This window comes from Sceloporus occidentalis, unplaced genomic scaffold (assembly GCF_023333645.1).
Source record: "Sceloporus occidentalis isolate IW3139 unplaced genomic scaffold, rSceOcc1.0.p SCAF_4, whole genome shotgun sequence".
NCBI classification, from domain to species: domain Eukaryota; kingdom Metazoa; phylum Chordata; class Lepidosauria; order Squamata; family Phrynosomatidae; genus Sceloporus; species Sceloporus occidentalis.
In genome coordinates this window covers 44,636,429-44,652,840 of record NW_028316984.1, presented here as the reverse complement: position 1 = coordinate 44,652,840, position 16,412 = coordinate 44,636,429, and the positions used below count along the sequence as shown (strand labels likewise).

General features: G+C 43.1%; 1 protein-coding gene across 6 annotated transcripts in view; it reads left to right on the top strand.

Moving 5' to 3' along the window:
- The first annotated feature begins 2,082 nt into the window (after positions 1 to 2,082).
- Positions 2,083 to 16,412, top strand: part of SLC4A10 (solute carrier family 4 member 10) — a 202,862-nt gene continuing 188,532 nt past the window's right edge. For 5 of the 6 annotated variants that reach the window (XM_089519890.1, XM_089519886.1, XM_089519891.1 and 2 more), the window contains exon 1: positions 2,083 to 2,295. In XM_089519890.1, coding sequence (XP_089376016.1) covers positions 2,248 to 2,295 — 48 coding nt within the window. In that variant the 5' untranslated portion in view covers positions 2,083 to 2,247. The remainder of the gene's footprint in view (positions 2,296 to 16,412) is intronic. The other variant, XM_089519892.1, reaches the window with a different exon arrangement.

Here is a 16,412-nt window from a genome sequence, read left to right as displayed (position 1 = left end):
TACAGTGAACCCTTGGTATCTCCTGGGGTTTGGTTCCAGGACCCCTTGTGGATATCAAAATCCATGGATGCTGAAGTCCCATTCAATACAATGGCATAGTAAAATAGTGTCTCTTAGATATAAGAAGTTGGTAGTATAATAATAATATAAGCTTTCCTAGACTTGAGCCTCCTTCCTCAAATGCATACTTGAGATTAACTGAAAGAAAGAAGTCAGGCGCATGAGCTTTGGTAGAATTCTAAAATCATAGAGTTGGAACAGACCACAAGGGCCATCCAGTCCAACCTCCTGCCATGCAGGAACTCTCAAACATACCCGACAGATGGCCATCCAGCCTCTGTTTGAAGACCTCTAAGGAAGGAGACTCCACCACCCTCCGAGGGAGTTTGTTCCACTGTTGAACAGCCCTTACTGTCAGGAAGTTCCTCCTAATGTTGAGGTGGAATCTCTTTTACTGGAGCTTGCATCCATTGCTCTGGGTCCTCTTCTCTGGAGCAGCAGAAAACAAGCTTGCTCCCTCCTCAATATGACATCCTTTCAAATATTTAAACAGGGCTATCATATCGCCTCTTAACCTTCTCTTCTCCAGGCTAAATATCCCCAGCTCCCTGAGTCGTTCCTCATAGGGCATGGTTTCCAGACCCTTCACCATTTTTGTCGCCCTCCTTTGGACACGCTCCAGTTTCTCAATGTCCTTTCTGAATTGTGGTGCCCAGAACTGGACACAATATTCCAGGTGGGGCCTGACCAGAGCAGAATACAGTGGCACTATTACTTCCCTTGATCTAGACACTATACTTTTATTGATGCAGCCTAAAATTACAACTTGTGGTCTACTTGGACTGCAATATCCCTTTCACATGTAGTCTCGTTCAGCCAGATGTATTCCATCCTATATCTGTGCATTTCATTTTTCCTCCCTAAGTGCAGTACCTTACATTTCTCCGTGTTGAATTTCATTTTGTTAGCGTTGGCCCAGCTTTCTAATTAAGATCATTCTGAAGTTTGATCCTGTTCTCTGGAGTATTAGCTATTCCTCCTAATTTGGTGTCATCTGCAAATTTGATAAGTATGCCCCCAATTCTGTCCTCCAAGTCACTGATAAAGATGTTGAATAGCACTGGGCCCAGGACAGAGCCCTGTGGGACCCCACTGGTCACTTCTCTCCAGGATGAAAAGCAGCCATTGTTGAGCACCCTTTGGCTTTGGCCGGTCAACTGGGGGGAGAGAAGAGTTGGCAACCTGTGCATCCACCTCTTTCAGCTTCCTACCCAGGAATGGTAGGCTCTGCCTTGCAGTATCATTGGTTCCCAGATGGAACAAAAGGAAAGGGTAATGGTCAGTAGGCTTAGCAAGTCTTGTCAGCTTCTCTGTCATATCACGGATCTCTGCCCCAAGGAGACAACAAAACTCCCCAAGTAGGTGTGAGCCTCCTTCCTCAGATGCACATTTGTGACTAATTGAAAGAGAGAAGTTGGAAGCATGGTCTTTGGTAGACTTGAGCCTCCTCCTTCAGATGCATCCTTGAGCAGAAAGAAGTTGGAAGCATGGTCTTTGGTAGACTTGAGCCTCCTCCTTCAGATGCATCCTTGAGCAGAAAGAAGTTGGAAGCATGGTCTTTGGTAGACTTGAGCCTCCTCCTTCAGATGCATCCTTGAGCAGAAAGAAGTTGGAAGCATGGTCTTTGGTAGACTTGAGCCTCCTCCTTCAGATGCATCCTTGAGCAGAAAGAAGTTGGGAGCATGGTCTTTGGTGGACTTCCTCAGGAGCCTAGGGAAGCTCCTGCTCCCAACTTCTTTCTTTTAGTCTCCAAGGTGCTACAAAATGGTAGTAGAGGGAAGCTCCTCCTCCTCCTCCTGCGCCACCAGCATCCCGGAGGTGGGCCAGGCAGGAGGAGACAAGGGCCACCTCTGAGGCTGAGAGAGTGTCACTTGCCCAAGGTCCAGGCAGGAGGCCTCTCTCTCTCTCCCTTTCCTGGTCCTGAATCTGGGGTCCTCTCCCCTTGGGGGTGTCCAAGGGAGTCCCTGCTGGAGGTGGGATGAGAGGAGCCCTGCGAGGAGGGACTGTGAGGCGGGAAGGCATGTGACTTGGCCGGTGAGGCTGCCTTTTCCTCCTCCTCCTCCTTCCTCCTCAGAGCTACCTGAGGCGAATACTAAGCGGAGCAAGACAGAGGCTGCTTGGTCGGGGAACGACGCCGCCACTGCGGAGAAAGCGAGAGGCACCCTCCCCAACAAGAAGGCGCCGAAGATGGAGATGAAGGACCAAGGCGCGCAAATGGAGCCTCTGCTGCCCACGGTAAGGACGCACAGCCAAGCCAGACGGGTCTCTCTCTCTCTCTCTGCCTCTGTTTTGTGTGTGTGTGTGTGTGTGTTGGGGGGGGGGGAGACCAGGCATCCCCCTCCCCTCAAAATGGAGGACCTTCCAGGAAAGAAGAAGGAAAAGGGAGGACCTGCCCAGAGCCAAAGCTCCAAAGGCGCCCTGAGCAAATGTCAAGGCAGGCGTAAAATGGAGGAGCGTTTTGGGGGGCTCCCTCCTGGAAAGAGAAGGCGGAAATGGGGGACAGGTCCCGGCAGAGGAGGAGGAGGAGGAGGAGGACCCCCTCTGGGCCCCTGGACACGTGTCTCTCTCTCTCTCTCTCTCTCTCTCTCTCTCTCTCTGTGGGGTTGTGTGTGGGGGGGATGCCTGTAGTGAGCTTTCCGTGTCAGGTGTCGGGAAGGCTGCGCAAATAAACGATTGTTGTTGTTGTTGTTGTTGTTGTTGTTGTTATTATTATTATTATTATTCCCCCAGGGCGGAAAAAACATGGCTTTTCCCTGTGTGTGTGTGTGTGGGGGGGGGATGCAGAAGAAGAAGAAGCCGGTGGTTTTGGCGTCGTGAGGCGCCCAGCGTTTCTCTCCTGGTCTTGTTCCTCGGCCCCAGAGAGGAGGGAGGGGGGCTGGGGGTGTATGGGGGGGTGTCTCTGTCCTGTGGGGGAAAAGGCGGGAGCCCTAAGAGGAGGGAGGGAGGGAGGGGAGGGCAGGGCAGGGCGGGGGTCGCGCCTCTGCTGCAGACAGAAAGAGGCGAAGGGCGGGCAAGGCAGGCAGTCTGCTTGGGAAGGAGGCTGGGCTGCAGCAGCTCCCCTCCCTGGACCTTATCAGACAAGGGAAATGGAAGCATAATGCAATGGCAATGCAAACGCAATCATGGCGTTTAGCGTTATTGCGTGATAGACTACCACACGCAACAAGTGCAATAGATTACCACAAAGTCGGGCAATGGCATGCTATTTTCAGGCAATGGGAAGGCAGTTCGAGCGCAATTCGCATTCACATAAATTCACTGAACTAGCGAATTCACGTAAATGCGTTCTGTCCCCACTTTCTTTTCATTCAAAATTAAGAGAAATTCCTCCCGTGTGATAAAGCCTCCCCTTTAGGCTCATTTGTGGCATCTCTGTGCAGCTGGGGGTGGGGGGGTGGGGGGGTGGGGGTGGTCTCCCTCTGGCACACCAAAGGTCTCCCATGGGCATGGCAGGCCAGGGGTCTCTCAGGGATCTCTCTGCCATCTTGGGAGAGACAGGCTGCTGGGGGTCGTGTCTTGGTGCAGTGGTGTCCCCAGGGCTGGTGTCACCCCACCCCCCATTCACCTCCTCCCATTTCACCCCATACAGAATCCTTCGCCATGCTTTTTTGCGCTAAGGTCACTTACAACTCATAATTCCCCTATTACCATCGAATGTCATGCTAATAGTTGTGACATAACTAGCAAAATTAAAAATTAGACCTTCAAGTTACAATATCATGTGCACAACCTATATGTATTTCCGTATAAGTAGTGACAATATGGTTAAAATTAAAGAAAAATTTTAAAGAAATTTTTTAAAATCAATTTAAATTTTTTTTAAAATAAATTTTATTTCTTACCAAAAAAAGGCAAAAAACAATAACAAATGCAAACAAAAACAAGCTAAAATACAGATCCTTACAAACCAACTTTTTACTCTTGGAGACCATTTTTAAAAATTTTAAAAAATACATTCAAATTTTGAAATTTGACATTGACAAAATTCTGAGGATGGGGCTCCTTTCTTCTCCCACTGAGCTTCACCTCACACCCACCATCTCTTAAAGCATTTCAAGGAGATATAGGCAATGTCATAGTGTTTGAACAGCACTGGTGTCACCCTCTGCAGAGAAGCCCTTATGGCGGTCTGTTGGGGTTCTCTCTCTCTCTCTCTCTCTCTCTCTCTCTCTCTCACACACACACACACACACACACAAACAGGTCTTTTGGTTTGTGTGGGGGGCTTGTTTTCTCCCACCTGCGAGGCAGTGCGGACTGGTTGCTATCATTCCCCCCCTCCCCTCACCTTGTTGTGCACCTTCAAGACCTTCCTCACTTGTGGCCACCCTAAGGAGAACTGATTCTGGGATTTTCATGGCAAGGTTTGATCTCAGAGGGTTCGCCATTGCTTTCCTGTGAGGCTGAGAGACTGTCACTTGCCTAAGTGGGTTTTCTTGGCTGAGTGGGGATTCGAACCCTGGTCTCCAGAATCAGAGTCTAAGAATCAAACTACTCCACGTTGGCTGTTTACACTGTGCTGGTGTTTACTCATGTATGTGTGTATGTGTGTGTTGTGTGCTTTCAAGTCATTTCTGACTCATGTTGACCCTAAGCCTACCCTGTCATGGGGTTTCCTTGGCAAGATTGGTTCAGAGGAGGTTTGCCATTGCCTTTCACCGAGGCTGAGAGAGTGTGATTTGCCCTAGGTCTCCCAGTGGGTTTCATGGTGGAGCTGGAACTCAAACCCTGGTCTCCAGAGTTGTAGTTCAACCACTAAATGCCATGTTCTCTCTCACACACGTACAAATTGAAGACTAGGGTTTTCTGGAGCTCATTCTCACTCAGGTACAGGTGGGCCTGTGAAGCCACAGGTTAGGCTTCTTTTTGTCACATACAAACTCTCTAGTGAAGGATTTCCCCCCCTTTCCCACAGACACACAGCCCTAAACTACCCAGCTCTCTGGTTGTGAGGATTTTCTCCTACCCACACAAACACAAGGAGATGAGCTCCCTGTTGGAGGTTTTCACTCAAACACATATGCTTCCTTGCATGTAAAGGTTGCCTGTTAGTCTTTCCCTCCTTTCTTTCCTTTGAAAATCTCTTGCCTTTGAGACAGATGCTATGTTGACTTTTATTCTCTGGGAGAAATGCTTATCAGTGCACCCACACTACCCTGGAGTATTTCTAATTCACAGAGATGCAGTCCAAATGAAAATGGAAGTGTTGTGCCCCTTTCCCCTTAATAAGGATGCCTAGAGGAAGAAGTGTTTGCTCTCTGAACTTTTGTAGCACCGTGAACTGATGTTTGCCCTGTATTATACAAGCACAACAGCATCTGTATGCTGAGAAATCAAAAGGGCTTCCTCAGAGTTCTTCCTTTCTAACAAAATGCTTTTCACTGTAAAATCAAGATCCCATCCTCTTTTATACAATATGTCAGTGAGGGTTATAAGCTCACTATATATCTCACTATATATATAATAGAAGACCAAATTTCTGGAAAAAAAACTGATAAGTACGGTGGAACAGAAGCAGTTTAAAGATCTTCACCATTCCCAATATAGGGTCTTGTCATGTTGTTCTGGACTCCACAACTCTTGTCATCTCTGTTCACTGGTTATACTGGCTGGGGTTGAGGGGTGTTGTAGTCTACGGATTTCTGGAGGGCACCAACTTAGGGAAATTTTGTCTAGAATTTCTCAAAAATGTAAGAATACTGTAAGGGTTGGACTGGCTGATACAGTTTGGCGAAAAAGAGCTCTGCGTTCATAGAAATGCAAGATTTTTAGGTATTATAATAACCAGTATGGTGGGTTATTCAGCATATGCACATTGGAAACCTGACATTTCCCCTATGGACTCTCTTCCCCAAAGGGAAAAACAACAACAACATGGATGCCAAATTGAAAGTGTAAGGTTGTAGAAACCAATGAGTGGTAGAAATGGTAGAAGAAGAAAGGAGTGACTATATGTGAGAACATGAGTATTTGTGTGTGAGAGAGAAAGGCTTGTTGTTGTTGTTGTTGTTGTGTGCCTTCAAGTCATTTCCAACTTATGGTAATTCTATCATGGGGTTTTCTGAGGCTGAGAGTGTGTGAATTGCCCAAGGTCATCCAGTGGGTTTCCATGACTTTCTGGGGAACCGAACCCAGATTTCCAGTCATAGTCCAGCACTCAAATCAGTACACCACACTGGCTCTCAAGCTGAGAAGGGCTGCTTGTGCATATTTGTGCTATTGTGTATAGAAACATAGAATAATAGAGTTGGAAGAGACCACAAGGGCCATCCAGTCCAACCCCTGCCATGCAGGAACTTTCAATCAAAGCATCCCGGTTTTACATGGCTGAGACAGAATTCGAATCTTGCTCTCCAGAGTTATGTAAAGTGTGGGTCTGTTGCATACCGTATGTGTATATGATGAGGGAGATAACAGATAGAGAATGCATATTAGTCAATTTATCTTTGCTTCTTCTTTCCTACCTGTATGTTTCACACATATTTGATTTTGTAAGTCATATTGTGACTTCAGGTGTAGCCTGTAGTTTCATTCACTGTCTTCCTCAAGTGATCCCATCGATCTTTTGTGTACTATGTGGATTTTATACCTTTTGATGATAAGAGATGATTGCATCCAACCATTGTTGAAAGCCACTCCATCTTGGCTTTATTTCCCCACTTCTTCCTTGGGGTCGCAGAGGAATGATAACAATAGATTACATTGTGCCCCTAGTAAACTTCTTGAACCACTGGATAAACAAGTAAGATAAAGGCAGAGATAATGTAGGAATCTAAACACAAGTACCTACCTATTATTGCTCAAGAATTACTGAGAGAGAGAATGTGTGTGAAATATTTTTGAAACTTTAAAATTTTAAATACTTATGTACTAGAGTTTCAGTGAATTTTTATCCTGTTTCCTCCAAGAGGGTTTACATAATTCATTGAATTTGTTCTTTAAAATTATTTTTAATTCTCTCCTTAAAAAATTAAGCAAAATAAAAATCTCCATATTAATGGCAGAGTTATAGCATTTATAAATTAAACCATGCACCAAAAATATGGAAGTTGTCAATTGAGGCCACTGCCTTTTGTGCTTATGTGGTGCAAAGATTAACATGTTCTACACAGGTTCTATAGTTGGGTTCATTTATCTACAGTTTGTGTGCCAAGAATCCACATGTCCCTTTGGTTTTGGGGCAGATGAATATTAGCAAGAGGCGGTAGAAGTCATATGTCATGCACTTGACAAGTTCCTTGTTCTTGGCTCTTTTAAAAGCCTAAATGAATCAAAATGTTAGAATTTACGAAGATTGCACAATTAGGTAGTGAAGAAGATTAGGATTGAATGACCATGGGAGAGTATGAGCAAATGGAGGTCTAACAGTATGTGATGGTATACAATGTGTTTACTGTTTAAGTGGTACAAAGTTAAGGTTGTGGGTCCCTTAGCATTCTCATTCTTTTTAGTTTCGGAGATTATCATGTGGGGAAAAAGAGGGGAGTGAAGCAGATCACTCCCATCCTTATTGCATGATTGCATGAAGATTATCAGACGTCACATTTATTCTGTCCTTCTCTCATCCTTATGCCATCCTTATCGTGCGATCACGCAAAGTTTATCAAATGATGTTGTGCTTATCCCGTCCTTCCCCTGTCAGTGAAGTGGAATGATCCCCTCATTTCGTATTGACGGAAACTCCCACTAATACAAAGTGACGGGGCCATTCCACTTCACTGATGGGAGAAGGACAGGATACGTGTGATGCGATAAGGACAGGATAAGGATGGGAGTGATCCACTTTACTCCCCTCCTTTTCCCCGTATGATAATATCCATTGTGAGTGAATCTGCAAGTGCCTAAACAGCCTTCTTAAGCCAAAATTTTTTTGGGAGGAGTGGGGAATCCTTGAAACATTTTTCTGGATTTAGAGTTTCTATTTCATTGAGGCATGGTGAAAGAACATGTGGGTTTTCAGAAGGTGTTGATCCATACTTCCCTTCATCCCCTGGCCATTGGCCATCTGGTTAGGACTGGTGAAAGTTGCAGACCAGTAATATCAAGGAGCCACACATCTTCCAACATTACCTTAAAACAGAGGATCACTAGCATCCCAGCCATTCGCATACACTTTTGAATTTTGAGAAGTGCTGTTTTTAGGATGGTGTTTCCATTCTAAAGAAGAGTCACTGAAAGCCTTGTTTGGCTATTCAAGCATTCTGCCTGACTTGGAAGATACTCTCAGTTCCCAAGAAAGTTCCTTTTGTTTGCAAACTTGCGCAAAGGAGTTTGTGGACCACTCTTCACCACCACATTGTAGGCCAAGAAATATCAGGTAAACAGTTCTATAAACCAGGGTCATCTGCCTCACTGTCAACCAAGAAGACTCAGGCAAAGAGTTCCATGAGGCACTGTCCTGTACGCCAGTGTGAACCAAACTATTCCAAGCCAGGGGCTCTGAAAGGCACTTTCTCCCATTTCCGTGAAGATGACTCAGGTAATGGGCTCTGTAGGTTGCTCTTCCTTGCCACAACAAGAGCCAAGAAGTAAGTGTAGGGTGCCAGGAAAGCCTCTCTTGATGTTGCACAGTGGAGAAGGGGTCAACATACCCTTTCTTTTTGTGACTACCCTCTTGGGAGATAACCAGTAGAGAACAAAAGTGTTACAATATCTGCCCTTCAATATGTGTCCAAGTCAGAATATGTCCTTTCAAAGTTGTCAACTGTAGAATGTATCTCTGAGCAGAGGTAAACTATATTACTGTTAATGACTTGTGAGCATTTGTGGACATTTCCTGTGAACCAACAGCTCCATGGCAACTCTTCCAAATGAATGTGATTTTAATTGCCTGCAATTTATACCGAAAATTAGGTTTCCAATGTTGTATAGTGCTTCTATTCAGATTATTTGCTTCTTATCAGTCCTTGCACAGACATATAAGTTATAGTCCCTTGTTCCAGGTTATTCAAATTAAATTTTACAGAGAAGGATGAGCCTCTGGTAGTCTTGAGGGCAGAAAACAAACAAACAAACACCATGTTGGATCACAAGAGCAATTCTCGAACCGTTCCAAAACCTATAGTTGGACACTACCTTTTACAGTCAGCCCTTCTTATACACGGATTTGTTATACACAGGAGGTCCAGAACTTCACTGAGTTCTGAAGGAACTCCAAGAGGCATTCCTGTGGGTGGTTGCAGAAATGGAGCCAGCTGCCCATCTGCCTGCTTTTTGTCTGCCCCTATCTTCCTCTGGCCATTGGATGGATGTGTCATGTATGCTCAGCCAGAAACAGGCAGAAGGCTCTGGGAGTGAGTCAGATGGCAGGGCTGAACTCCTCTGTTCACCACAACCAATACACCCCCAAAACACACACACACACACACACACACACACACACACACGGGTGTAACTTTCAGTTATGCCTGCATGTTTTACTAACAGGATGCCAGCCATTATATGAATATTATGTGTATAGGTAATGAAAGTAGAGATTTCTCATTATGTGCCCTGATCATTTTGACTGTGCATGGACTCATTTTCTGGAGCCATTATTTTCTCCTCTCAAATACATGATGGGAGCATATGCATTCAAAATGTATCCGTATTGATGGAATGCTCTGAATATTGCACTTAGAGAGGAGAAATTTGAATGGCAACAATAGCTTATTTTAAAGCTTTTCTGTATTGTTATGTGCCTTTAAGTCAACTCTGACTTATGATGACCTTATCATAGGATTTTCTTGGCAAGATTTATTCAGAGAAGATTTTCATTGTTTTCCTTTAAGGGTGAGAGAATGTGACTTTCCCATGGTCATTTAGTGAGTTTCCTTGGCTGAGTAAGGATTTGAACTTTGATTTGCTGAGTCCCAGCCCAACGTCCAAACCACTATAACCCTATTCTAGGGTTTTCTTGGTAACATTTATTCAGAACAGATTTCACACTACCTTCCTACAAGGTTGAGAGAATGTGACTGAAGGTTATTCAGTGAGTTTCTATGGCTGAGCAGGCATTTGAACCCCGAGTTCCTATGGTGCTAGTTCAACACTCAACACACCATGTTTGCTCTCATTTCTATTAGTTCTTCTACATTGTTTCTCCAATTTCACTGTCTTGCTTCAAATAATGGCCAAGGCCTTATAATGTAGCATAATTTTTAATGTAGCATAACAATATGCCAGCATCCTTATTCTAGATTGCACCGTGGCATAACTGATTGTGAAAGGAGGACCAGCCAGTTTAGCTCAGCTGATGCACATGTCAATTTTAACATGCTAGTCAGTAGATGTGTTTGCAGAATGATTGGCTGCACTAAAGACTTTGCATACACAACCCCTGAGAAAGGGCAACGTCTTGAGCAACTTTTTTAATGCTGGTTTGTTGTCCAAGCAAAATTCTAGATATTTTGTTAAGCCATAATTTAACACTACTTGAACAGATCTGATTCTCCCCTCCTCCTGATGTTGTCATGTGGGGTACATTGTTGTTGTTAACTGCCTTTGAGTTGACTTTGACTCATGGCAACGCCATGAATGAGATGCCTCCAAGACCTCAACCTCTCTCCTCAGGTGCTGCAAGCTCTGTACCATGGCCTTCTTCATTGAGTATCCATCTGGCATGTGGTCTTCCTCTCTTTCTACTGCCCTCCACTTTTCCAAGCATTATTGCCTTTTCTAATGAGCCATGCCTTCTCGTGATGTGGCCAAAGTTTGACAGCCTCAGCTTAGTCATTTTGGCTTCTAGGGAGAGTTCAGGCTTGACCTATTCAAGGACCCGTTTATTTGTCTTTTTGAATGTCCATGGTATCCCCAGAACTCTTCTCCAGTACCACATCTTGAATGAGCTGATTTCCTTTTTATAAGCTTTCTTCATTGTCCAGCTCTGGCATCCTTACAAGGTGATGGGAAATACTATGGCTTGGATGATCCTAACATTAGTGTTCAGTCTTATATCTTTACACTTAAAGATCTGGTCTAGTTCTTGCATATTACATGGTACATACAGTACACAGAAGCATCAATTTTCAGCAAAATGTGATCTGTGCTTTTGTCTAAACCTGGAAGTGCCATTAATTGTACCTGTTGGTTTAACCTGAAAAAGCCAGGAAGTGGCTTGTTTGGAAAACTGTACATAAAACTAATCATTGGTTGTCCTAGTTTGCAAAAAACAACAAGCTTCAATAAGTGCAAAACAGATGTGGAAACTTCTAATCGTCAGCCGATGACGGTGTTGGGAGAAGAGAGGTGAGTTCATGCTTCATTGTGCTTTGGTTTCAGTGGCTGGTGAGATAAGTATATAATAAAGTGAATATTCTAGCACTTTCATGTACCTGTGACCAGAGATGATTTATCTTATTGTATCATACTGATGTTAAGTAGTGGGATTATTCATCTCTGGTGAACGCACAACACATTTCACTGTTACAGCTCCTGATGTTCTCTGTTCTTCATACATCAACTTACTGAAATAGTCTTCCATCTATTCTGAACTGCTCCTCAGAACTTGGAGAAGTAAGGCTCATATAATGTCTGCTGGAGTCCTCATGAGATTAGTTATGGCCTCTCCATACCCTTTACCAAGATATTCATCCTCCTCCTTGAGAAAGAAGGAGACAATTCTGCTTCTAGAGCATGGATTGATTTTAGATGGAGGAATTACTCATGACTGTTTGTCATGGGACATCATCAATCTAAGATGACTTTCTCCTCCTCTCCTAGTGTGATTTTAGCTCACTGCGTTAAGTCATATCATATTCTGGCCCCACACTGAAGCTTTTATAACGCTGCTTCAGATGGGAAGTTTACAAGTAAAAATATATTGAGATGCCATATAAACTAGTTGCTAGAAGTATAGAAAATAGAAAAGCAGATAAAAGAGGGTAGGAACAATTGGGTACTTTTTCATATTTGCATCCAAAGTATATCTACTCCTGCATAAATGGTGCAGTCTCCACTAGTCCTATTTGAGATGTGGATGGGTGGACGTGAAGTGGACATTCTTCTTAACATGAGGACTGCAGTTGTTGAAGAAGAATGAAAAAATCATTTCAGGGCCACAAAATTGTCCTGTTCTTTCTTATCATCACCATCATCACTATCTCATACTATACTGACCCTTCCCTTTTTTTAAAAAATAAAAAATAACACTGTCTTACTCTGTTCAGTTGAAATACTATATGTTAAAAAGTGTCCTACCCTTTCTTTAGACAATCCTTCTTCACATGGTAGCTGTGCATTGTACACATTTAAAAAACTGTTCCATCTTATTTCTTTATTTTTAGCAAAGCTTAGTAGCATTGAATAGGCAGAAACTGACCAGGATTGCCAAGGAATATTCAGGAGTAATGATTATGTAGACTTCAAAAGTCTTTATGCAGACTTTTTAAAACTAACAATGGCCCATTATAGATGGGCGTAAAGTACATCCTGGGGATGTACTAGGGTTAGGCAAAGTGCGTGCCTTATGCACACACCTAACCCTAGTACGTCCCCAGGATGTACAAAATGTCAGCGCCCTATACACATAGGGGCTGCCATTATGACGTCACGAACGCGCTGCCTCTAAACGGGGTGGCGTGGACGTGATGTTGCGCTGCATGAGGGCACCTAGAGCGCCCTTTCCACAGCGTGAGAAGGTGCTCCGAAAAGGTGCTCCTTCCGCAACTTGTGTCGCTGGCGCAGCCTTTAGTTGTATGCATTTTGTTTCTCTATTTTTGAGAAACCGGTTATAAGTGTCCCACCATCCCAGAATAAAAATCTATGCTAGTACATGATGAAATATTTATGTCATGTTATGATTGTCTATCATAGGAGCATTCAAAACCATGCATAAAACTTTAGAGTCAGAAAAAATACCCCTTTGTCTAATTGCTTGCCCTAATCTAGGGAAGGGATTCTGGTATGTGTTTGTCTCACAAACCGGTGCCCTCTAGGTATGTTGGACTGCAATCTCCAGCACTCTGACCAGTAGTACTATTGCCTTGGGATAATGGGAGTTGTGGTACTATACATCTAGAAGTTCCAGTGGAAGGGGCTTCGGCTGTTTTAGTGTGATGAATGAGACAAAGCTGGAATGTTCACTTTTGAGAAAAGAACCAAAGCAATCCCTCCTTGGAAGTACAAAGTGATAAGCCCTCAAAGTTAGACATTTGGACACAGTGAGGTCATGGTATATAGCAGTGCTACTCTAAGAAGTGGTCCATGGACAAATGTAGATACTGAAGCCATTTAGCTACCAGGCTCTGGGGAATTTCCAAGAAAGAAAGAAAGAAAGAAAGAAAGAAAGAAAAGTAACCAATGGACATAAATATGGTGCCGGTTCCTGGCACACTGTGGAAAAAAATTGATGGCTCCCCACATCAGAAAGTTTAAGAAGCAATGACATATATCTTGCCTGCATATCCTTAACATCAGAACAAAAGTATATTTACAGTAAAAGAGCTGGGATAGATCAGACCAAAGGCCTATCTAGTCCAGCATTCTGTTTCTTACAGAGAGCAATCAAAAGTATATCTACATTATACAATTATATCAATTTGATAATACTAATTTAACTACCATGGCTCCATCCCATGGGATGTATTTGTAGTTTGATGAGGCACTTGAGGTTTGAAGTTCAATGAGGTACTTGAACTTGTCTGCTGTGAAGGTTTTATGTGCACATTCTCTTAAACACCAACACTAGGGCTCTAGCAGCAGAGAACTCTTAAGTTCCTCACCAAAATACACATCCCAGGTTTCCATAGGATGGAACCACATACACTTAAAGTGGTATTGAACAGCAGTTATTGTATCATGCAGGTGCACTCCAGATTATTTTGTTAAACATGTAGATTCTATACAGCCCTTATGACTAGTGGCCTTTGATCATGCTACTCTCCATGACTTTGTCCATACCCCTTTTAAAGCAATCCAAGCTGTCACCAGAGATTGCAAAATTCATCAGTTGCTTTTGTATTGTCCTAAGTCACCTGCCAATCAATTTGATTAGATGACCCCAAGTTATAGACAAATGTGCTGTATGTGTTCTAGACTTATGTGATCCTTGCTGTATCCCATCAATCTCATCACATGCTGGTTACATATCTGAGGTAGGATTGGATGAAGCCCATCATATTTGGAATGAGTGCCTGCAAAAACAATCAGCAGCGCCACAAGACCTTGCCAAGAGAAAGAACAGAGATAAGTACGCTGTATGAAATTTCAGAATGCAAGTCAAATTTGAACATTTACATTTCACATTTATTACTTATCCTGTATATCTTGGTATAATTTACAGTTTCTTTTTGCAGTAATCCGATTCGCCTTCCACATCTTTCTGCTTAGTTTTTTTGTATGCCTAGTTAGGCTGGTGAAATAAAGAATTACAAACAGCAGGCAGGGTGGGAAGAGAGAATATGTGTTTCAAAGAGGCTTTGTTGTTCAAATCATTTCAGCTTTAAAGACAAGAAAATAAACCCTTAGTTGTTTATCTTCAGTGAGGTGCCCCAGTAATATGTTAATTAACAATCTATTTTTTGCATGTTTTTTTTTAAAAAAAGAGTTGGTTAAACCATATAATAATATAGTTGATTCTGAAAAATAATCAGGGTTTAACCACAATATCTCTTTTTGGTGCCAGAACTCTGAGCATGGCTAGAATGCACTTCAGCCATGAAATGGTAATTATAGTGCACATACACATGAAGGTATGGTATAAGTGTTTGGACATGCCATGCAAAGGAAAGCCTAGATGCTTGAAATCTGTCCTGTGCTTTGCTCATTCACCCCATCCCTCAAGATCTATGTTGTTCTGTCAGTCTGTTGCTGAATCCCAGTTTGGTTCACAAGAAATCAACAACCATTTGTGACCTGGTTGTGGATGAAAGGTTTGACTTGAGTGCATCTGTAGTGTAGAAATAATGCAGTTTGACACCACTTTAAGTGCTGTGGCTCCATCCTATGGAATCCTAGGATTTGTAGTTTTACAAGGTCTTTATCCTTCTATGCCAAAGAGTACGGACTGGTGCCTCACAAAACTACAAATCTCAGGATTCTGTAGGATGGAGCCATGGCAGTTAAAGTGGTATCAAACTGCATTATTTCTACATTGTAGATGCACTCTGAGTTTGTATTCCTGAGACCTGACACCTATATGGATGAGATGAGTGTTGTGAACCTGTCTCAGCTTTGTCTACCTTGGTACTCAGTATAGCTCCAACCCATATTGGAGGAGTGGAAGGGGGTTGCTATCATCCCTAAGGCTTTCATTTTCCTCACAAGGAAATCATCTGCCCTGGCATTCATTTTGAGGGTTTGTAGCTTGTTTTGGGCCAAATAGAACATCTGGCTTTGTTGCAATCTCTCTGTCTGAACTGGTGGGGTGGTCTTGGAGGTGATGCTGGAGAACCCCAGGACAGTTCTTTTAAGACTTCAATATCCATGCAGAGACTGCCTTAATAGTCTTTAAGGGCCCTTCTCAACATCCCACCAGTATTTCACACTGAGGGTATGGGAGAGGGCCTTCACACCTGTGGCACCCAAGTTGTAGAATGCCCTCCTCATTTGGGCATCCAGTTAAAACTTGGCTTTCTATAAAAGCCTTTGGGGCCTAATGACTTCACCCAATGTGTAGACATATATGACTTTATATTGTTATAACCTCAGCTTTTTAAACTCTGCATTTGATGTATATGTTTTTAGAATAGTTAAATTGTTTCTATTGCAAATGTTATTGCCTTCCTTTTTTAAATTGTTCAGCTAAACTTTTGTAAACTGCCCAGAGAGATTACTATCTGGAGGGTTGATCAGAATACTATAAATGCTGATGCTGATCTTGATGATGGCCAGAATTGAGGAGCTACAAATGCATATGAACAGTAGTTAAGGTGGTATGGAATGAATCTTGTCCCAATCCCCATCTATTGAGCAGCAGCCGTTGTGATTGATGTTTCCCTGCTCATTGGAAAACAGTTGACTGCTGATCCCACACCTTGCTGTAAGCATTCTCCAGTGTGATAAGCAAACATGGGGTTCCTATTGCAATTCACCCTTGTGCTGGAGATTGTGTGCATGTGGGGTGATGGTGGAACCAAATAGGCTTCTATCAATCACAGTGTCCACTGCCTCATAATTGGAGATTGAGGAACTTTCACAGTCCCCATGTAGCTCCTAAATTAGTGACTACCAAAAAGTCATGAGTGCATAATTCTTGGGCACACATTCATAACTGCACATAGATTCTAGTCAAAAATAATAATAGCCATGATTCTCTATTGAAGTCTACATTGTGTAAGTTTATGCATACTTAGTTATGTGGTAAAGGGGCTACAGAACCATCATAGTGAATTGTGAAGATGTATATCAGCACATCAGCAAGTGTCCTGATGTGC